This window comes from Mesoplodon mirus, assembly GCF_964341445.2.
Source record: "Mesoplodon mirus genome assembly, chromosome: 7".
Taxonomy (NCBI): Eukaryota; Metazoa; Chordata; class Mammalia; order Artiodactyla; family Ziphiidae; genus Mesoplodon; species Mesoplodon mirus.
Window position 1 is genome coordinate 56,191,868 of NC_138983.1, and position 24,112 is coordinate 56,215,979.

General features: G+C 40.5%; 1 protein-coding gene across 1 annotated transcript in view; it reads left to right on the plus strand.

Moving 5' to 3' along the window:
- The window catches only part of C2CD3 (C2 domain containing 3 centriole elongation regulator), a 128,065-nt gene that overhangs the window by 58,117 nt on the left and 45,836 nt on the right, over positions 1 to 24,112 (plus strand). The window contains exons 16-24 of the mRNA XM_082626709.1: positions 1,999 to 2,245; positions 4,192 to 4,372; positions 6,072 to 6,255; positions 7,221 to 7,393; positions 8,491 to 8,614; positions 10,936 to 11,204; positions 11,912 to 12,001; positions 15,315 to 15,917; positions 17,973 to 18,311. Coding sequence (XP_082482835.1) covers positions 1,999 to 2,245; positions 4,192 to 4,372; positions 6,072 to 6,255; positions 7,221 to 7,393; positions 8,491 to 8,614; positions 10,936 to 11,204; positions 11,912 to 12,001; positions 15,315 to 15,917; positions 17,973 to 18,311 — 2,210 coding nt within the window. The remainder of the gene's footprint in view (positions 1 to 1,998; positions 2,246 to 4,191; positions 4,373 to 6,071; positions 6,256 to 7,220; positions 7,394 to 8,490; positions 8,615 to 10,935; positions 11,205 to 11,911; positions 12,002 to 15,314; positions 15,918 to 17,972; positions 18,312 to 24,112) is intronic.

Genomic DNA, 24,112 nt, shown 5'->3' on the forward strand with positions numbered 1-24,112 from the left:
CCTTCATGAGGCAGGTAAATTTTATTTCCCCTATTTCACACATGAGTTAACAGAGGCACAGGAAAGTTAAATAACTTGTCATATATATTGTAAATAGTGGAACCAAGGTTAGAACCCAGAGAGTCTGGCTCTGTAGTCCACTCTCCTCACCAAGAAACTCAGCTGCCAAGTTATCACCTCAAATATTGATGGTGTATCTCTCTGTCACAAACTTCAGTTAGTATTGTTCACATCAGCCATTTGCAAGATTTCTGTACTGAGCATTGTTTCTTAGACCTTCAGATTTGATTGCTGTACCTCGCTTATCACTACTCAAAACCTAGATGGGGTATTGATTTATCTGAAGATTATTTCTATCCTCAGTACAGACTGTTCATTTTTTGTTTCAAGATAGTGATCTTTAATTATTTTAGAACTGACCTCTTTCAGCCTTCTCATGGTTCTGTGTTTTAAATGCTGTATTTTACATTTTGCAAAGAGCACTGTTGTGGGCACTGTTTAGCAATGGCTCACTGTCATGTGAGCCTTTCTATAACCCCGGGAAGTATTGTCATTATCCCCATTATACAAGTGAGGAAACTTATTTAACTTGGAGATGTCGGCCTCTCTGGCTTTGTTTTCATCATCTGTAAAATGAGGGTGATGACAGATCTCCTGTCTCCCTCTTGGAGCAGTTGTGAGGATCCAGTGAGAAAATAAACGGGTAAGCCTTCAGTGAACAGTTAAGTACTTATATGATGGTAACATTGGGAAGCCTGGTCAGGCTAAGGAGTGCTGCTGGAATCATGGATGTCATTGTCAGCTGTAAGCTTTTGGCTTTTTCCCCTTTTTTGTTGTGGTATTAGTTTGGTCTGGTATTCCCCTTTCCTTCTCACTTCCTTAGACCCCATTCATTGCTGAGAGAGCATAAAGTGATAATAGCTATCAGTTACTAAGCACTTATCATGTTGGTATTTTATATTTGTTATCTCAGTTTAGTCCTAACAACAGCCCTTTGATGGAAGTTTTATTACCTACATTTTACAGATGTGGAAACACACTTTTAAAACTTATATTGATTACTTAGAGTCATAGAGCAAGTAAGAGGCAGATCTGAGATTCAGCATGGTGTAATGAAGAGCATTTGGACTTTTTTCTCATCTGTGAATAGTGGATAATAGCAACCTTTGCTGTGTCAGAAAGATTATAGAAACACTGTAAAGTGCTTACCACATAGTAAGTACTCAGTAAATGGCCGATATTATTTGTAATACTACTCAAATCTTATCTGCCAGACTCTAAAATCTATACTTTTTCTGCTGACTACACTGCCTGCCTCTAAAATAATGCTATTCAGCAAGCCTTGGGGCCATGATGGTACAGAGATAAGTTAGACACAGTCCCCCCGCCTGTCAAATTGCTGAGTTTGGAACTTATCTGCCTGGTCATTTTTATTTGATGGATTATGGATAGAATCATGTATTTTTTTGAACCACCATTACTTTTCTAGTTGTAGATCCTTTTTTTTTTTTTTAATTGTTTTTGAGGAATTGGTATACTGTTTTCTTTGGGGTTTAAAAAAAATTTTTTTTATATATTTATTTATTTTTGGCTGTGTTGGGTCTTCGTTGCTGCACGCGGGCTTTCTCCAGTTGCGGCGAGCAGGGGCTACTTTTTGTTGCGGTGCACATGCTTCTTATTGCAGAAGCTTCTCTTGTTGTGGAGCACGGGTTCTAGGTGCACGGGCTTCAGTAGTTGTGGCTTGCAGGCCCTAGAGCACAGGCTCAGTAGTTGTGGTGCATGGGCTGAGTTGCTCCATGGCATATGGGATCTTCCCAGACCAGGGCTCGAACCCATGTCCCCTGCATTGGCAGGCGGATTCTTAACCACTGCGCCACCAGGGAAGTCCCTGTAGATCCATTTTAACAAACTGAGAAAACAAGCCAAGTAAGAAATGAAGCAACTCTATGACATGATTGATGACTGTTACTTACTCATGCACAATTTCTCTCCCTTTAGAGATCCCAAGATTTCTCGCCTGCTGCTTGATGCTCAGTATCCAGTTGTTGCTGTCGACAGCTACATGCCTGTGATTGATGTGTTCTCAGGCCACCAAAATGGGAGTCTTCGAGTCTTTTTAGCTATGGGTTCTTCAGATCAGATAATAGCACTGCAAAGATTAAAGAATGAAGAAGGAACACTTCCTCCCTTCAACCCCAGGCCAGCCCATCTCCTGGACCAGCCATCTGTAGCGTCTGTTGCTATGGTAGTGACTAAACACTTGATTGTTTACAAAAAACATAATCTTATTTTAAGGCTTAAAAGGTGATGTTTTGATACGTGCATATGCTGTGAAATGATTATCACAATCAAGCTAATTAACATATCCATCATTTTATCTAGTTACCTTTTGTGTGTGTTTGGTAAGGACACTTAAGATCTACTCTCTTAGCAAATTTCAAGCACTGTAATCTCATTTTATCTTGCGTGTTTTAATGAAACCATTGCCCCAAATTCTTATTTCAATAGTGAAAGGCTCAACAAAAGAACATACTTGCACTTCAATGCTTTCTGTAGCTCAAAAGAATCATTGGTATTTTTCTTTCTTTGTTTAAATGGATACCTGTGTCCCTCTGAGCTCCTTGAATTTATAAAGAAAATGTAATTGGACAACCAGATCTTAATCCTCTAATTTACTAACTTAATTGCCTTTTTAAAAAAATTGAAGTGAACCTAAATCTGCTCTAAAAAAATAGTCTCAATGAAAATAAAAGAAAAGGTAATCTGGGGGAAAAAATGGGGATGGAGATGAAGAGTGATCCCAAATGTAAACCAGCAAAATATTCTGTTTCTTGACCAAATCCATGTTGGAAAGTTAAAGTGAAGTTCCTTGCTTTTCTACTAATAACTTAAAAGTTATTCTGTACAGTGCTGTTCAATTGAGAAAGCACATTGACATACTTTATGTTTATTCCCCTAACAACTACATGAGGTAGGTCATTGTCATTCTCTTTTTTAGGTGATGAAACAGAATCAGAGAGGTTATGTTACTTGTCCAGGGTCACACAGCTGAGAATGGGAGAATTGGTGTTCAGACACAGGTCTTCTGACTCTTTAAATCCACTGTATCATGTCCTCCTCTATCTTACATTTGATGTCTTTATTAGTATAGCCAAGTCTCAGTGTCCACACCATTTAAGTATGTTATGTTTTTTAATCTGAATGACAAATTTAATGTCTCTAACAGAGAAAGAACTATTAAGAAAATACCTATTAGTAGGTTATTGGTTTTGTTTTTGTTTTGTTTTGTTTGTTATTGTTTATTTGTTATGGACCCTAAACATTTTCTATTATATATTTATCATATTAGTAGTAGAAGTGCCTTCAGTAACAGTGTATTCACTACCTCCCCATTAATAAACAGTCTCAGTGTTATTCCTAACTTCATTAGAAATAATAATTAAGGACTTCCCTGGCAGTCCACTTAACCACTGGGTTAAGACTCCACGCTCCCAATGCAGGGGGCATGGGTTCGATCCCTGGTCAGGGAAGATCCACATGCCATGTGGCATGGCCAAAAAAATAATAATAAAGTAAATGAAAACTTGTTTCAAATATGTGTTCTTTATCCTATTAAGGAAATAGCCTTCTGTTTTTAGAGTATGAAGAATCAGGAACATCTGATTAAATTTTATCAAATGCCTTTTTAGCCTTTATTGAGATAGTCACTTTTTTTTTTTTTTTTGCGGTATGCGGGCCTCTCACTGCTGTGGCCTCTCCCATTGCAGAGCACAGGCTCCGGACGCACAGGCCCCGCTGCCATGGCTCACGGGCTTAGCTGCTTCGCGGCATGTGGGATCTTCCCTGACCGGGGCACGAACCCGTGTCCCCTGCATCAGCAGGCAGACTCTCAACGACTGTGCCACCAGGGAAGCCCGAGATAGTCACTTTTTTTCCTTCCTCTATTAGTGCACTCTATTACATTTATGGATTTCCTAATATTGACCCAGTCTCACAGCCTAGAGTAAGTCCTGCCTGATCTGATTACAGTGAACAGTTGTGAGATTTATACATAATGAAAATTAAGTATCTGTTTTAGTATCAGCCAATTATGCTTATTTCTTCGTCTGTTCTCAGACTTCATAGAGAAGCATGAATACGCTATACAAATTACTCTTTAAAGCTCCCCAGTATTTCTGTTTCATTTAATAGGCAGGGGACCAAGGAAATGGACTGATGGAGCACCACTTTGAACTCCTTATAGACAAGATTAAAGGGCTCACTCCTCTTCAGGCAACAGTCTGGGGAGAAGCAGATTGTTATGTCCAGTACTACTTTCCAGTTCAAGACTTGCAACCCAGTGTGCTGAAAGGACCTGAATTCCTTGAAAATGGTAGGTTTGGGAGATGAGGCTTTCTCATTCTTGTGGGGCTCTTTTATTGAATATGCTTAGGAATTTTTTTTCCTGAGTCAGTTTTATGTTCCTCAGTATTTCCAGCCTTACCTGGGAGGTACAGGAGATAGCCTGAGTTTTTACTTTTCTTAAATTGTTTTTTAATTTTATTCTGATTTGATTTTAAATTTATGGAAAAGTTACAAAAATAGTACAAAGAACTTCTGTATACCCTTTACCTAGGTCCATCAGTTATTTACATTTTGTCTCATTTTGTATCATTTACATGCCTACTCACTCTTATCATCTATTAACATACAGTTGATTCTCATTATCCACTGTAGTTATATTCTATAAAGTCATCAAGAGCACTGAATTAAGAGAATACCAAACCATTGCTCCTGGGGGAAATATGTACATATACATATCTCACATAGATCATAATCTTAAATCCTAAAACAATTCATCCTCATCAGAAGAGAAAACAAGGTTCAGAGTGTTAGTGACTGAGGCGGCCCCACTAACAAGTGCCAAGGTTGGCATTCAAACCCTGTCCAACTGGCCCCAGAGCCAGAGCCCCTGCACTACATTGCACTGTCCCTTGCCATCCCACCCTCTGGTCATCTCTGAGAGCTAAAACAAGAAGACAGAGTGTCACCTTGTTTGATCTCAGCTGGGAATGAGCAAGTTGGGTGACTCAGATTTTCTGCTATTCTGAGCCTGTCTTTGAATAACCGTGAAAGTGCTGCCAGTATTGGTTTTGAGGTTCAAATAATGGACTTGTATCCAGGATATATTGATATAAAGAACGCTTACAAATCAGTAATGAAAAGACAACCCAATTTAAAAATGGGCAAAGGATCTGAATGGACACTTCTCTAAAGATATACAAATGGTCAATAAGTACATGAAAAGATGCTTAACATCACTGGTCATTTGGGGGATAAAGATCAAAACCGCCACAAGATACCACTTCACACTCAGATGGCTATAATTTTTTTAAAAACAGACTAATAAGTGTTGGTAAGGAAGTGAAGAAGTTGGAACTCTTACACGTTGTCTACCAACAAAGGAATGTCTTCTGTATTACCATGGCATCTCGGGGGACCAGAGCTGCTAGGGAAATGGACCTTGGTAGGAACAATACAGTCAGAAGATACAGATTCCAGTTCCAGGTCTGTGACCTCCTAGCTCCAAGACCTTTGGGTTGACTATGTGACATCAAGGTATCATATCCTCATCTGTGTAGTAGGAGAAATAATACCTGCTTTGTTTTCTTTACAGGAGTATTGTGAGGATAAAATTGAACAATACTGGATATTAACATACTGTAAAACTACATATAAAACACTTCTTTTATTTATTTATTTATTTAGGCTGCATCGGGTCTTAGCTGCGGCTTGCGGGATCTTTCGTTGCGATATGTGGGCTTCTCTCTAGTTGTGGTCTGCAGGTTCCAGGGCATGCAGGCTCTGTAGTTGTGTCACGTGGGCTCTAGTTGTGGTGCGTGGGCTCAATAGTTGGCAGTGCCCGGGCTTAGTTGCCCCACGGCATGTGGGATCTTAGTTCCCCAACCAGGGATCGAACCCACGTCCTCTGCATTGGAAGGCAGATTCTTAACCATTGGACCACCAGGGAAGTCCCTGTAAAACACTAAATGATGTGTTGGATTATTCTGAACTGCTTTTCTTTTCCAAAGGATTCACTCTGAAGCCTTTCAGGTCTGCAACCACACTCTGCGTTCCAGACCCCATCTTTAATAGTGAGCACCGTCACTCTCTCCTGTTGCCAGCTGAAATTCCAGTGCAAAGGCACCTACTCAGTGCCTTCTCTGCATACGGGCTTGTACCTGGAGGTGGAGTCCAGTTTGAAATCTGGTGCAGGTACAGTGTGGAGAACCCATGCCTGTGCCTAGGAAGGAAGTGCACAGTCACAGAGCATCCTTCCCTTAATTAGCCCAGGTTGAATTATAAGCAAGCAAAGAGTCCCCTTCTGCCCTGTTTAATATTATTTAGGTTTGATAATGACTCTTGTCCAGATTTTACTGAAATCTGTTCAGTTATTAGGCTCTTGGGAACAGTTGTATCTCATACTTCTAACCACTACTTACATTTGGAAGAGAAGTTTTACTTTTATCTCCTACTGTCACTTAAATGTATCAGTCACCTTTTTTCTGCTTCTCTTTCTGCCTTGTATAGTTCAGGTCCTCATTATATCATGCCTAAATTATTGTAATACCCTCTTAACTGGTCTCCCCACTTCTAGAATCTTTGCTTGTAATCCATTCTTCCCACCACCAGAAGAGTGGCCTTTGTAAAATATAATTCCACTCATGGCACAGACTTTGGCAGATTTCCAGGAAAGATAATGGCATGAATACAGATGTTTAACCTCCCCCTTTGCATCCTAACCCCCAAGAAACCAACTAAAATACTTTTAACGTGAGGAGGAAATTGAGTAGGTACTAACATCACCCCTTCAAATTTAAGGGGCATGGGCCTGAAGCCATAGAAGAGGTTGGAACTGCACTACTTAGAACCACTTGTGCTGCAGGATGGATGCTCTCAGGAGAGGCTACTCCCAAAGGGCCAAGCCAGATGCAGATTCCTCAAACAGAAAACCTGTGAGAAGCTGGGCTTTGTCTTGAACACAGGGTATAATTTATGGGGTTCTTCCTCCGAGTACTGGGCAGTAAATCCAGCCAGACACAACCACAGCTGTATACCAGAAATAGAGAACAATCAGGCACCAAAGATAACTAGATACTGAAAGCTGATCCCTGGGGCAGAGTGAATCATTCATCCGCCTTATTCTTTCAACTGACAGCTTGTGCTTTTGTGGCTTACAGGTACTATTATCCTAATGTGAGAGACCAGATGGTCGCCAAAGGAACCTTGCCATTATCAAGGATCTGTGCCATTGTAACTATGCAGCACCGTGAGGATGTGGGAATGCAGACCTTTAATCTCCCTTTAACCCCCAGGCTTGAGAATAGGAATGAACTAAGGAACCAATCATCAGGTAATTGAAGACTAATTTATCTTTCCCTAGTATATATAAATATCCCTTTTCTCTCATAAATTAGTGGTTCTTCACATTTTGTGGTACTTACCCTTTTAAGAATCTGATAAAAACTATGAGATACCTTCTCTTAGAAAATGAGTGTAGAATATACACTGCAAATTTTGCATATAATTTTAGAAAATTCATAGTTATGTAGACTTTGTATATAAATGTTGCTTGTCTCATCTCACCTTTAACTTCAGCAGGCATTTGATAAGCCCTCATGGCATAAAACCTAAGTATCATATAGGTGTACTCAGAGAATTATCATTCCAAGGCAACATGATGTAGGATTGGAAGAATATAGTCAGCATGAACTGGGAATTCACTGTGAGGGAGGAAGAGGTCAGGATTTAAAGTTAGAAGGGATTAGTTAGAATTTGGAGTTTTGAATTATATCCTAATGGTTCCAGCTGTATGACCCACCCTCCAAATATATCATGAATAACTAGAATTAGCCTTCTAAATCAAGTTACTGTTCATTCTTACTGGAGAGTATCTGCCCAAACAAAAGGTTTTATCTTGCTATGATTAAGATTGAGTTGTTCCTCCTGACCCTCACTGATCAGCTTGTTCTGTTGTTCCTTAAAGCTTTCCCTGAAATGTGATAGAATTTTTATAAAAAGATGGCATGTGAAGGTGTTTAAGGTGGTGGCAGTAGGAGGGTGACAGAAATATATGAGTGCAAAAACCTTTTAAAGGTTTAAAAAAGAAGAAAGGTTAGAGTCCATCTCAATTCTATAAAAATAACTGGGATTAAGTTCTGCCTCTGATAGTTAATGTGATTTTGGCAAGCAGTTGAATCTCTGAGCCATAGTTTCTTGGATATAAAGTGAAAATAGTGACGTCTGTTCTGCTTTATTAATCCTAAAGTACAATAATATAATGTGATTCTGACCACAGACAGATTGTTTCACTGCTAAGGCCCCATATTGTTCATTAGGATTATAGTGTTTATCCTCTTCCTTCCTTCCTGACTAGACTTGGGGTTTGGTAGAACAGAGATTATTCCAACCAACCTTCTTTTCATTTTTCCTTTTGCCCTCATTCTTTAGGTTTACTGGATGTGGGCCTAAGATACAGGTGTACTCCAAGGGCAGCAGAGGGAGTTCTTGCATCCCGAGCCGTCTGCATCTCAGTCCAGATTATCAGAGCCTGTGGTTTGCAAGCAGCAGCCAAGTAAGTTCACCTTAGAAAAGCAATTCTCAAAGCAAACCTTTCTCCACTGCAGTCCACATGATATGTGATGCCCAAATAACGTAAAACTTTCTTGCGTACAATTTCCAGTTTATTAAACACAACTCTACTCTTTTTCTCTTAAGAAAGCATATAGGAATATAAGTGAATAAATCACTTGCAAATTTTGCTGTTTTAACTGTTATTAGCAATTTAGTTCCTTGACCTTGTCCAGCGATTTTATCCTCTACCCTACTTACCCTCTTATTCCCAAGGTCAGACCCTATGCCCACCAACCATGCCAGGACCAATCACCACTACTCAATAGTCTCTCATGTTCAATCTCTGAGTACCACCTCCTATTTTCCTAGCTTATTCCCCTTTAGTCTGTTCTCAATACAGAAGCCAGTGATCTTATGAAAAGTTAAATCAGGTCTTGACACGCATCTACTTAAAACCCACCAATGCCTTTCCATCTCATTCAGAGTAAAAGCCATAGTCTTTAAAATGGCTGTAAGACCCCACATGATCTGACCCCGTTATCCTTATGACCTCCTCTCTTCCTGGTAGTTGCTGCTCTACTCACTCCACTCCAGGCACTGGCTTTCTTATTACTTCTGAACACACCATGCTCTTTTTCCCCTCAAGGCCTTTGTCTTGCTATTTTCTCTGCCCGAAACACTGTTTCTGTGTATAAACAGCATGGCCTTCTCTTCCCTCCTTCAGGTCTTCACTCATTCTTCTCTCTAATTTGGATGTTCTTCCTCCTTTTGTCCTCTAAACAAGCTTCTGTTTTCTTCAAGACTTTGCAGCCTTCCTCTGTCTCTCCTACATGTAGATAGAATCGGTGCTTTGTCCTTTGTCTCTTAGCACCTTGGTTGCAGCACATATCACTCTGTTTCAATTATTTGCATACATTAGTTTTCCTCACCTAGGCTGTGAGTTCCTATAGACACAGATACTGCCTGAACTCCTCTCTGTCCCCGCCACCACATAGCATAGTTCCAGCACATATCAGGTGCCCAGTAAGGAGAACTAGATCACGATCCTGAGGCAGACTAGCTCACTTTGGACATGAGTTCAAGAAAGAGACAACTTTTTCCCTTGTTACAACTTAGAGTCAGATTATTTACCTTTAACTTCATAGTCGCTAAATAACTAATGGGATTACTTCCGTGTGAGATCTGACACTGAAGTAGCTGGTAAAATGTTCAGTCTAATTAATATTTTTCCTCACTAAATTCTCCAAATAGACTTTTCCAATAATTGCTTGAGAACATCTTAGTGTTAGTGAGATGCCAGGGCAGTTTTTTAATCATGTTTTCCCATATATTCAAACTCTTGATGGTTTCTCATTGTCAGTAGCAGTGGTCTCCTAGTTTTAATTTTACATTCCTATTAATAAAAAAATAAAAATTTAGCAGACTCTCTAAATATGTGTATACTTATTCATGTATAAGTCATCTTCATGTACTACTACACTAATATATACACTATAAAATATACCAGAGAGTAGTAAAACTTTAATATATGAGATAACAACTCTAGAAGTTTTAATAATTTTTTCCTATGCTCAAATAGTTTACCCTATGAACCGCCTAGATTGTACTCACTCCACTTTAGGGTAGTGGTCCACAACAGGATAAGGTGCAACCTGCTTACTCAACGTGGCATTCAAGACCCTTCAAAATATCTTAATCTGAGTCTTGAAAGAAGGGTAGGAGTTAATCATAATGCCCAAGAGAGCTGAAGATTATTCTGGTCAAAGAGAAGAACATGTGCCAAGGCCATGGAGGCATGAAACTTGTGTATAATGGAGTACCTGTTCTGGGTAAGACCCAGCCCAGGTCAGAATTCTTAAACATGGTGTTAAATTAACTACTGTTCAATTGACAGAGAAGGACTTGGAATTCCGATACTCAGTAGACCTCAGAGAGACTGAGTAATAGATAAGAAACTCAGTTGCTTTTCTCTCTGGGAACTCACAGGGAAAGTCAGGTTAGATGGCAGGCAGTTTTTTGTAAGTCCCGCATTTGGTCTGTGTTGCGCTTTTAAGAAAAAAGGGCAAGAAGCCAGACTAGTACAATGGAGTGTCCTTGTAGTATCACTCTAGTAGGCAGATGAATATTGTCTCCCTCATATACATGTACACTGTGATATCGAGATTACTAAGAAAACACATAGTGGCATTGCCAAAAGCCTAAATAGGAAACACATGGTTGGTTAGTGTTCTTGGTGGCCTTGTAGAGGTGGTGATGTTTTCTAGGTAGTCAAGCTGATTTCTGATATTACCTCCTTCTCATTCCCACCCTTCTCCCCTACAGGGCTTTGGCTGAGCAGGAACCTGCTCTGCAGTTTAGTGCCACAGTCGGGGTCAATGCCTTTGTCACCACTCATCTGTCCTTCCTGCCCAAGGGAGAACAGCGCCAAACCCACCCTGTGGCCTGTTCCTTCTGCCCTGAATTCTCCCATCACAGTGAATTCTCATGTAACTTGGTAACTCAGCACTGCAGTGGAGAAGCCTGTTTCCTGGCAGAGTTGTTGGAGTTTGCAGAAGTTACTTTTGCTATTTATCATGAAGATACCAAGTCAGGTGAGCACCAAATGACTCACAATCAAAATTAAAAAGGGCACTGTTTTGAATGGTATAGCACTTCCTAGGAGATACATGCTGAAGTGTTTAGGGGTGAGGAGTCATTCTCTGCAACTTACTTCTGAAGGGTATAGCAGAAATATGTAGAATATGTATTGAGTGTGTTTGAGAGAATGTAGAGAGAGATAAAGCAAATGTGTCAAGATGTTAGTGGGTGATGGGCTTCCCTGGTGGCGCAGTGGTTGAGAGTCCGTCTGCCGATGCGGGGGACGCGGGTTCGTGCCCCAGTCCAGGAAGATCCCACATGCTGTGGAGCAGCTGGGCCCATGAGCCATGGCTGCTGAGCCTGCGCTCTGCAACGGGAGAGGCCACAACAGTGAGAGGCCCGCGTACCGCAAAAAAAAAAAAAAGATGTTAGTGGGTGAATCTAGGTGAAGGGTATATAGGAGTTCATTGTAGTATTCTTTTAACTTCTCTGTATGCCTGAATTTTTCAAAATTTAAGTGTGTGCATACACATACTTAATGATTTAATTAAAATGATTTGGAGGGCATTCAAGTTTTGACTGGAGCAAGATGGTCTCTAATGCATCTTCCAACACTGAAATTCACTGAGTGTAAGTGGAGGATTATATGGCTATATTGTAATACAAGCCCTTTGGTCAGCAGACCACCAAATAATTTCTCTTTCTTTGTTCGATTTAACAGCCAGTGATATAACCAGTATCCGCTCATTCAAAGATTATCTGCTTGGAGTAGTAAAGATTCCAACAAAAGATCTGCTGATCAAGAGATCTGGTAGGGATCCTGGATTATCACTTTCTAATCCTACCCTTTCCCATTCACTTCCCTGCAAGAGATCATCTTGTCTGGCTCTCTTGCAAGATATGCAAAAAAAAAAAAAAAAAAAAAAAACCTTAACACATGCTTCTGAACTCTCCCAGATACCTCAAAGGTTTTCTCAAAAACATTTTAAGTCCTTTCCTAATCATTTCAAAGGCCTTCTAATAAAGCAAAGAAGCTCAAAACATTGTACTGTCATCTTACTCCAGGAAAGATAATGATACTATTTATAATAAATATGGCAATACCCATTGCATTATATAGCACTTTGTAAAATATTTTCTCAGATCTTTTTTGAGCCTCATGGTAACTCTTACTGATGGGGATACAGGATTATCTTCATTTGACAGATGAGAAAACTTAGGCTTACAGAGGTTAAGTGATTTGTCAACCACACAGCCAGGTAGTAGAGTACTAGAAATCAAGTCCAGATTTGCCCATTCTTTTTCACTATCCTCTCTCACTGAAGAAGGAATAAGGGTATGAGGTAAAGACCCAAAAGAAGGCACAACCACCAGGGCAGTAGTCTGGAAATATTGGTCCCGTCCTACATTTTACTAGCTCAGTGACCTTGACAGAGTGACCTTGACCTTTCTGAGCCCCACTTACCTTATGGATGGAGACTGTTAATGCTGACAAGTCTACGAGGTAGGAATCAATGAAATAGGCTATATAAAGTACCTGACACATAGTAGGCACTCAGTAAATGTTAGTTTTCCTTCTCTTGCCCATCTTCCTCCCTGGGATTGTATAATCTAGTTTCCAAAATTTTATCACACATCTCCCAAATTTAATTGTGAATTGAAGTTTGAGCAATACTCAATAAACAGGTACTATGTGCCTGCCAGAGAGAAGTCTCTACAACTTGATATAGTGTTCAAATCTCACTTCTGTCACTAACTGTGATCTAGAACAAGTCACTTCATCTCTCAGATCCATAGTTTCCTCATCTCTAAAAATGGAAATAATAAGATCTTTGCAAGATTATCGAAGCATTCAATGAAATTATACATGTGAAAGATCTTTGCACAGGACTGGGCACATAGGACACCTCAGTTTCCTTCCTTCTGAAACTTACTACAGAGTTTGTCAGAGAATAGGCACCATCTGAGAAATCCCACCTTCACAAATTAAATTTAACCCCTTGGAAATAAACCTTTTAGACAGTTTGGAATGTATCATTGGTCTTTATATTCTGAGTTATTCTAAAGTGAACATTCTATTTTGTTTCTTCCTGCCAGTAATCTCAATTACAGAATCACAGAGCAAGAGGAATGATCTAATTCACTTACATGCTGAAGTGGTGTGAAATTTTTTATGTATTTGTATTTGTACATTTTTCTGGGGATAACTTTCATTAGAGCCAAAGGGGCCCGTGACCAAATAAGCTAAGAAGCACTAGGTTGTGAGGAAATTAATACCCAAGTGATGAGAAATTACTAAAGCCAAAGCCATAGGTTCTTAGACCGACCAAGTCAAATGGAGTCATAGAGATCAACCTCCTCATTTCAGTGTCCTCGTTTTATAAATGAAAACTTGGAAGGCCCAAAAAAATTAAATGCCTTTTCCAAAAATCATAACACCTTAAGTGGCCTTTGGCAAATTAATCTCAATAAGTCTGAATCTTCCCATCTATAATTTTAATTAATACAAAACCTTTCTCAGAAAGTTGCTGTGAATATTATACCAATCCACAATCTGTTTTACATAATTATGAAATCCAAAAAGCTCAGAAAGTCAAAAGTTTTTTATTAACTCATTAAGCAGCCAAACCTGACCTCAACTGACAGGAGACTATTTAGTCTTTATTTTCTGACTTAGGCCACTGCCTGATTATATAGCTTTATTGGAACACATTGTGCCCATTCATTTACATATTTTCTGTGTCCACTTTCTCACTACAACAACATAGCTGAATAGTTGCAGCAGAGACCATGTGGCCCAAAAGCCTAAAATACTTACTATCTGGCCTTTTACAGAATAAGTTTACCAATCCCTGATCTATGTGACCACTGACTAGTACATAATATTCATTATGAAAAATATTCATAATTTATGTACCACAGTATCTTTCTAAAATCTGAAAATGTTTAAATTCAGAAACAAATCTGACCCTAAGGGTTCTAGATAAGATATTGTGAACCAGGACTTCCCTGATAGCGCAGTGGTTAAGAATCCGCCTGCTAATGCAGGGAACACGGGTTTGAGCCCTGGTCTGGGAAGATCCCACATGCTGCGGAGCAACTAAGGCTGCGAGCCACAACTGCTGAGCCTGCGTGCCACAACTGCTGAAGCCCGTGTGCCTAGAGCCCGTGCTCCGCAACAGGAGAAGCCACTGCAATGAGAAGCCCATGCACACCAACGAAGAGTAGCCCCTGGTCACCACAACTAGAGAAAGCCCACAAGCAGCAACAAAGACCCAATGCAGCCAGAAATAAATAAATAAATAAAATTTAAAGGAAAAAAAAAGATATTGTGAACCTATAATAGGTGGTGTGTAAACTTTAAAGCCAGCTAGGCCTGGGTTCAAATCCTGGCTCTACTACCTGGTAGCTATAACAACTTGGGCAGGTCTCTTCCATTTCCTCATCTGCAAAATAGGGATTATTATCCCATTTAATCCTCAGAACTTCACAGGGTTATTAAGAGAATTAAATGAAGTAATATATATAAAGCATAAGAGAATTTCTGACACATAATAGATGCTCAGTAACAAGTAGCTAATATTTTAAATTGTTATTTTGAAATCTAGTGCCTGGTCCTTTGTATGTGTTCACTAAGTGGCAATTCCCTTGGTGAAAGACCTGGGGCTAGACCCCAGATCTCCTGATCTTATCCCATGCCTTCTCCATTGTACTCATAGTACCATAATAATATTACACATTTTTTATTTTCTCTCAAAGCTCTTCCAAAATCATTATCTCATTTGACAATTATAATAAGGTTGTCTGGTAAGCAAGATCAGCACTATTTTTCCCATTTGTCAGGTAAGGAAATAGGGCTGAGAGAAATTAATGGCTTACCCAGACTGAACCACTAGTTTTGGGCTGAGCCAAGAAGAAAATGCAGGTCTTCCAGCTCCTAGCCTTTGTTCTTCCACCTGATCTCATTGTCTTTCAGTGGTCAGATGAAACAAACTTCAACGCACTGTGGGTATATGTTTTCTCTTCTGTCTTGGACCAGGGTGATAGTGGCTATGGGGTGGAAAGTGGCTAAGTCTTTTTACTTTTAAAACAATAATTTAAAAATCTTCCTTTTCTTTCATAAGGGATCACAGGATGGTATCCTATCATTTTACCAGAAGAGGGGGCCCTGCCTCACGGCTTGGAGCTCATGCAGAAGATTGTGGGTGGTCTGGAGCTTTCCATTTCCTTCACCCATCCTGGAGACAGAGAGCGAGTGTTGGAAGCTGCTGAGCTATTGGGCTGGAGCTTTGAGAATAATCTGAAGGATTTTGTCAAGATGGATGAAGAGGAGCCAGCCACTGTTACCATCTCCACCCCGAGGCTCTGGCTGCCCATCCATTGCGTGCTGCTTGCTGGCCAGAAGCACATTCACAAGAATACATATTGCTACCTCCGCTACAAGCTATACGATCATGAAGGCTTTTGGACACCTCTCAAGAAGCCTAAGGAATCTGCAAACAAAAAGCAGGTCATGGTTACTTTCAAGGCATCCAAAAGAGCAGAAGTCTCTAGGAGCCCATCACTGCTTTGGTACTTCAGAGAGGAGAGGTTAGAGATCCAGGTTTGGCGGGCTTATGGCAATGACAGTGTGGAGAGGCCCCATCAGACAGACAGCTGGATTGGCTCAGCCTATGTGGACCTGGCCAGACTTGGGGAGAGGTCAGCAAGGACACTAACTGTCAGTGGTAAGTGAGGAACCAGCCTTAGCACTTGTGGTTTGAGCACCTGCTGCTCCATGAGGGTGTGAGACACCCTCTCAGACATTATTTTCTTTGATCCTCCCAGCAATCATGTGAGGTAGGTATGAAACCTGTTTTTCAGTCATGAAAATGGAGGCTCAGGTAGGTTGGGTAACTGCCCAGGGTCACATGTTAGTAAGTGTTCTTTCCATTGTTGCATGTTGAAAGATTAATAGTAATTTAGTAATGCTTCTTAAAACTACAGAGATTTCAGAAAGAGGTTCGCTGCATGCTTTAAGAAGGGCATTATCTAGTGACAGTATACCTTAGTGGAATCTAAGGTATACTATCTGAGATCTAAGAACTGGTGCTGAACTTTGTAGCCTTAGACTACATCCAAATTCATAAGGTTGTTGCACCTAACATAGTGTCTAGAACATTGTAGGCCCTCAGTTAATACATGTAAAATAAAAATGAGTGAATTTAGGAGACTACCTTTAACCACCTGTATAAGAGCCTATATTATAATCTAGAATGTTGGTTTTAAAATACATTGAAAAGCATACCTGCTAATGAGATTAGGGTATCCTCTCTCTCTGGTCAGCACATCTTGGAATCATAAAATCTACTGGTAATAAACTGGTCTGAAAGGAGAAAGGTAACATTTTGCAAGTGGCACTCTGGGTGCTTTTCTTTCAAACATTTGTTCAGTATTTGCTACATGTACTTGGCCCTGGGAGTTCAAAGATGAGTCAGAAATAGTTAATGAGCTTATAGTCTAATGGGAGAGTAGGGTGGTAAATAAACAATTACAGCGAAGTAAAAGAACTGTGAAAAAGGTATTCTCAGTGGCACTGTGGGAGCACAGGGACACAACATCTCTTTGGTTCAAGGACAGCATCCCAGTGGAAGTGATGATGCTTGACCTGAGTTACAGAGGATTTAGGAGTAAGTCACGAAAAGGGGGAGAGAAGGGTTTTCTAAACGGAAACAGCGTGGGTGAAGGCACAGAGGCAGGAAGCAGTTTGATACATTTTAGGTGCAATTAGGTGCCATAATTTGGTACTGCTGGATCACAGGATATATAGGTTGGGAGATGATGGGAGATGAAGCTAGACAGCTGGTCAGGAGTACTATGTTGAAGGCCTCTTCTAAGCAGGAGAGTTTGGACTTTTTTGTGAGAGCTATGGAAAGCTATTTTAACGGCTTCTGAAGAGAAGAGTGACACAGCTTTGCTTTCTAGATAAATAAGGCTGGCAACTATAGTACAGACTGAATTGGAGACGGCCAGACTAGACCCTTTACAAACGTCATATTTATTCATCTTAACATTCCTGTAAGGTTAGTTATTTCCCCCACTATACGGTTGAAGAAACTGAGTCACAACCCTATTTTAGCTCTGTTAGCCTTGTGCTCTGACCCTGTTGTTGAGCGGGTGGCCCAAGCTAAAGAAGGAGAACTGAGCATCTGGGTGATCGTCCCAGATTCTCTGGTTCTCTCTGGACCCAGCAGGTATAATTCTGGCTCTGTTGAGCACCTCATCAAATGCCTTGTGCCCTGTTTTATCTGGGCTGGCCTAGAGTCACTTCAAAGAGACTACAGAAAAAGTCCTCGAAGTGTGCAAGCCTCACTTGAACTAAAGTTCTTAAAGACAGGCTTTTAACTTCACTCTGCTGGAGCAAGTAGGTTTGGGAAACTGAATATAGATTTAGGGATCAGAACTCAAACACAAATACCTCTTTTTATTGAGAGATACCAAAGGCAGTATTCAACTTTTCAGATTGTCCTTTCCCTCATACTTTTCCACTCCCACCAGCTTTTTATCCTCTTGCCTTGAAATCAGACTTCTCACTACTTTCCATTGTTGCAGGTAGTGATGGGGGAGGGAGGCAGTAAAAACTCTCACAGTGTGTGTTAACTTCACAGTTTCTCTGCAAATTGGTATATTAGGGCCTGTAGCCCTGCCAAAGGAGAGAGGGCCGCAAGCACCCTCAGAGAGCATCTCCAGGTTTAGAGAGTGTCCCTGCTTGCCTAGGCTTATCCTCCTTCATCCTCTTGCAGGTGTGTATCCTCTATTTGGACGAAATGCTTCCAACCTCTCAGGAGCTGCCTTGAGAGTTCATGTGGTTCTCTCCTCTCTTTCTTCACACCCTGGGCCCACTAATGAGCTGGACTCCATGGACTGCAGCAGCCCCAGTGAGTCTGAGCAGCTCCCCAGAGGAAATGATGAGCTCCAGCTCTCTCCACCACATGACCACCAGAAGTCTCCGGCCTCCACCCAGGTCCCCTGCAGCAGCACCACAGCTGAAGTCTGCCTGGCCCAGGAGGGCCCTACTGCATTGGATGGAACTTTTGCAGTCAGTATCCTGGTAGAAAGAGCAATGCACTTGAGCTTGAAAGGTATGTTCTGCTCATTTATCCGTAAATAGGTATGTGACTCCACAGGTTATGGTCCTGTCTTCACAAATCTTTCTAATCATGACAGGGTCTGGAAGAATTGTTAATCATCTTAATCATAATTATATTCCTCAAGCCTAAAGGTTTAAGCCAAGTGAAAGCCTTTCTGAGGCCCTAAGTGGGCCTTGTCAGTTATCCTAATTTTGCATATCATAAATTCCCCAGTCCAGAAACCTGAGTATCAACCTAGATACTTCTCTTTTCCTTCTCCACCATCAAATCATCAGATCCATTAAAATTGTTGCATCTCTTAAATTTCTCTTAGATCTCTACCTTCTTCTCCATTCCTTCCAACTCAGGCCCTCTTCATTATGTACCTAGGGCCAAGGCTTCTTAGCATTGGATCCATAAGCCCACAGGGATCCAAGGATTAAAGTCAGGGTAGGTGAATTTGGATAGGAAAATAATTACATCTTTATTTTTATTAATCTCTAACTAAAATTGAACATTTCCTCCAGTTGTGAGTGTAGACAATAGACCCTAGTAATATTAACAGTACCTGTGATGTTGTCAACAATAGAAATCACAGGTATTTTCATATCACATTTTAGTTACTGCAGATATCTTGGAATATCATTTATACCTGTCATTACTTTAAAATTACAGTAGTTATTAAACCTACAGTTAGATCTTGTTATGCATTAATAAAACTATAGTGATTACTATGTCACTGTTTTTTAATGCTTTGATAACTTATGCCAATATAATTTCATTTCTTTGTAATCTTATGTATTTTACAAGTAGCATTAAAAATATATATGTATATATTAGAAGAGGCCCATAGACTTCACCAGACAGCCAAAGTAATCCATGGCACAAGGAACCTCTGCCCTACTTTTTAGTCAGCCTGTAATCTCTCCTAAAATCTTCCCTTTTGCCATCACCCTTCACTTCCGCTTGCTTAATTCCCACTCCTCTCTCAAGACTCAGCTCAAACATCACCATTTACCAGTTTCTCTGACATAAAGGCTGCCTCCTGTTTGCTCTCCTAGCACTTTTGCCCTTTTTATCATAGCATATATCACATGTACTAACATTGTTTGCATGATTTTCTTCTCCACTAGGTAGGGGCTGTTTAAGAGAAAAGACCTTATCTCATTCATTTATTCATTCATTCAGCAACAAAACTTGTCATACTTGCTATATGTGAGCACTGTCCATGGTGCTGGGGATAAAACAATGAACAAAACAGACAAAACAGTGCCCTTGTGGAGCTTACATTCTAGTAGGAATGTATTCAGCCCTGTATTTCTAATAAGTTGTGTGTGTTAGTGACTTTGAGCAAGTTACTGTCTCTCTGTGTCTTGAATTTCTCATCTGTAAATGGCTGTGATTAACAGTTCTGAGATGTGTGATGGTTCTGAGAGCCAGAAAACCATAGCCTTATGAGTCCAGAAGGTTTCAATATACATCTTCTGGTTTGGCCTCCCTACTCAGTTCCTATCAATTCTGTGTTGCCTCAGTTTTTCTGTGTATCCTTATTACTTTGGAACAGAAACAGAATTCATGCTCCTAGTAATTGTTGTCTGTCTTTCATTTCTGTTTCTCCATATACACACTACCAACAGACATTACTTCCAGGATTATAAGCTTCTACAAAGACTCTGAGGTTCTCATCCTTCTCATAACCTTTGTGTGTCAGAGACCCTGAAACATTCTATCTCAGGACAAAGTCTTCTCCACATAGTCTTGCTGTGCTGTGTTAGAGATACTGAGGTCCATACTGTATGAGTCACAAAGTTGGGAAACAGTTTTTGCTTTTTTACTGCCCTACCAAAGCAGCCCATTTTTGACAAGTCTGATTTGTAAAAACTGAATTTTTTTAAAAGAGAAAAACCAATACATGAATGAATTTAAGGAAAGCACAAAAAAAGCTTTGATTTTTTACAAGAACTGTTTTGGTTTTTTGTTTTTGCATTGAAAATAAAATTTAATGTGCAAAAATATGGTTATGTTCCATTTTAGGGGTTGCCCCCATATTGCAAAAAGCAACTATACTTGTAACTTCTCAATTAAACAGTTACTTTTTTTTTTTTTTTTTTTTTTTTTTTGCAGTACGCGGGCCTCTCACTGCTATGGCCTCTCCCGTTGCGGAGCACAGGCTCCGGACACACAGGCTCAGCGGCCATGGCTCACGGGCCCAGCCGCTCCGCAGCATGTGGGATCTTCCCGGACCGGGGCACGAACCCGTGTCCCCTGCATCGGCAGGCGGACTCTCAACCACTGCGCCACCAGGGAAGCCCCCAGAGTTACATTTTTTAAATACGGCTTGACAATTGACAATAGTTCATTGAGCATCTCCTTGTGCCAAATTTTATTCTCTTTTTTGTACATTAATTATCTCATTTAATCCTTACCACAGTGGGGTTATTTTATGAACAGATTACAGTACATACCCATTTTATGAATGAGGAAACTGAAGCTCAAAAAGGTAAAATGACTTGAGTTACATAGTTAATAAGCTCTACAGAGCTGGAATTTGAATCCAGCTATGTCTGGACCTAAAACCCGTGCTCTTTCCTCTATACCATCCTGACTCTTAGGTATGAGATAAACCGTGTTTACCAGTTAGTCCTGTTTACTCTCTGTATTTAAAAGGGTGCTTATGTACTATACACCCAGTCCTGTGCTTATATTGCAAGAATGGTGGTTCAGTTCATCAGGTAGTAAATCTGTGCCAGGCCAGTGCCAGGTAAAGAAAGTGCAGAGCAAATGACACATGGTTTCTGTCCTCCAAGAGCTGATAACCCAGATAAGGGGATTAGCAACTACATGATTATTGGTGTATAAAGCAGAATGCTCTAAGGACCAGAAGGGTAGGTAGTACAATATCTAGTGTCTAGACATGCCGATGGCCAAGAAGCACATGAAAAGCTGCTGAACATCACTAATTATTAGAGAAATGCAAATCAAAACTACAATACAGTATTACTTCACACCAGTTAGAATGGGCATCATCAGAAAATCTACAAACAAGAATTGCTGGAGAGGGGGCTTCCCTGGTGGCGCAGTGGTTGAGAGTCCGCCTGCCGATGCAGGGGACACGGGTTCGTGCCCCGGTCCGGGAAGATCCCACATGCTGCGGAGTGTCTGGGCCCGTGAGCCATGGCTGCTAAGCCTGCGTGTCCGGAGCCTGTGCTCCGCAACGGGAGAGGCCACAAAAGTGAGAGGCCCGCATGCCACAAAAAAAAAAAAAAAAAAAGAATTGCTGGAGAGGGTGTGAAGAAAAGGGAACCCTCTTGCACTGTTGGTGGGAATGTAAATTGATACAACCACTATGGAGAATAGTATGGAGGTTCCTTAAAAAAACTAAAAGTAGAATTACCATATGACCCAGCAATTCCACTACTGGACATATACCCAGAGAAAACCATAATTCAAAAAGACAAACGCACCCTAATGTTCATTGCAGCACTATTTACAATAGCCAGGTCACGGAAGCAAACTAAATGCCCATTGACAGATGAATGGATAAAGAAGGTGTGGTACATATATACAATGGAATATTACTCAGCCATAAAAAGGAACGAAATTGGGTCATTTGTAGAGACATGGATGGATCTAGAGACTGTCATACAGAGTGAAGTAAGTCAGAAGGAGAAAAACAAGTATCGTATATTAGCACATGTATATGGAACCTAGAAAAAATGGTACAGATGAACCGGTTTGCAGGGCAGAAATAGAGACACAGATGTAAAGAACAAACGTATGGACACCAAGGGGGGGAAAATGGCGGGGGGGATGGTGGTGGTGTGATGAATTGGGCGATTGGGATTGACATATATACACTAATATGTATAAAATAGATAACTAATAAGAACCTGCTGTATAAAAAATAAATAAAATTCAAGAAAAAAGAAGCACAAAAAATATATATATCTAGTGTCTAGAGAGTTTAGAAACAGAGAAATCAGACATGTCTGAGAAATCAGAACTTTTTAGAATGAATATGATTTCAGAAAGGTGGGAATGAAATTCCAGGTGGTTATCTCAACTTGAGCAAAGATATTGAAGTGGGAAAGTGTATGTTCTAGGCCTCCTTGGAGCAAACATGGGGAATTGTGGTGGCAGTTGATCCTCTTTGGCTGAAGTTCATGGTCATTACAAGGGATCTATAGAGAATCATGAAGATATAAATAAGAAAATTGCTGAACTGCAGCAAGGGCTCAACTAAGACTAATTGACATGATTTTAGAGTGGCAGTGGACATACTGGTGGCACAATGCTGACTTTTTCCAGCAGTGCTTGGCTTCCTTTCCCTTCCAATTGTAACATATGGCAAGCCATTCCCTGGGCCTGTGCTCATGCACCTTTCTTAGCCAGGATTCCTTTCTCCCTTCCCCAGTTACCAAATTCTCCCCAACATCCTGCTCTTCCTCTTAGTCACCCTGTTCCAGCCACGCTGGCCTCTTTGCTTTTTCTTAAATGTATAGGCAGACTCCTGCTTGGGGCCTTTGAATCTGGTGTTCTCTCTGTGCCTGGAATATTCTTCACTCCTGGCCTGTCTTTACTGAAATCACCGGCTCAGCAAGGCCTTCCTTGGTCACCCATCTAAAATTACAGCCTTTCTCCAACAATACCTGTCCCTCTTTCCTGCTTTATTTTTTCCTATGGCCTTTAAATAGTGTATTTTGTTTATTTTCTGTCTTTCTAGAAAAAGATAAGTCCTACAGAGACAGAAATTTTTTGTTTTATTTACTGCTAAATCCCCAACACCTAGAACTGTGTCTGACACATAATAAGCAGTGAATATTTGTTAAATGAGGAGCAGATGAATATGAGGCCTTGCTCAAATGCCCTTTTTCTCCTTTTAATACGTACTCTGATTTTATGCTTTGCCTCTCCTGCAGGAAAGTTGCTTATGTGGAAATTTAGCAGAGGAGAAGTTGCAGGGATTAATAGATTCATTCAACAAATAGTTATTAAGCTTCCACTGTGTCTAATACAGGGTATAGGATCATGTCCTCTTACACAGAAGGTTTCTGTCACGTTTTCTCTATTCTCACTGCCTCCTTGCTTGTTCAGCCTTCAGAAACTTGGACTAATGCGGTAGCCCTTTCAATGATTGCTGCGAACAATATTCTCTTTCAATATCTTTTTCATTATACTACTGAGGTTATACTTATTACTTTGTACTGAAAATGTTTCTTAATGTGTCTCTCCACTAGGCTGCCTGTTCCTTGGGGACAGGGACTGTGAGTTTATTTCTGTATCTCAACACCTGGGTCTTCCTGATGCAACTAAGCAAGCATAATCTGCTCTTGTTTGTGAATATGATGCTCAACACCTCTCATATTTCTGGTATGAGTTACAAATCTGTAAATCACTTGTTATTTGGCCTCTTTCCATTTAGCCAGGGTAGATCAAGCTTCAGAGTGGACACTTTCAGAGGTCTCTTGTCTCCCAAGTCCTACCCTCGCAGTGATAGGCCCATATAGTCCTTCGCCCTGCAAATATTTATGCTTCAGTCAGACCCTGTGCCTGGACCTGAGTGTACAGACCTGCCCATCATCTCTCTGAAATTGCCTTCCAAATGATGATATAATAGAAAGACTTCTGGAATGGGAGTCAGAAGACTGACTTCTGGCCCTAGCTAAGCCATTAACTTGCTTAGTGACTTTGGGCAAACCCAGTTCTCTTTTCCTCAGCTGTGAAATGTGATGGTCATATAAAATCATTTCTAAGGTTCTCTTCACCTCTCATCTTCTAAGAATACGGAGCTGAGGGCAGCATATCCCACACTC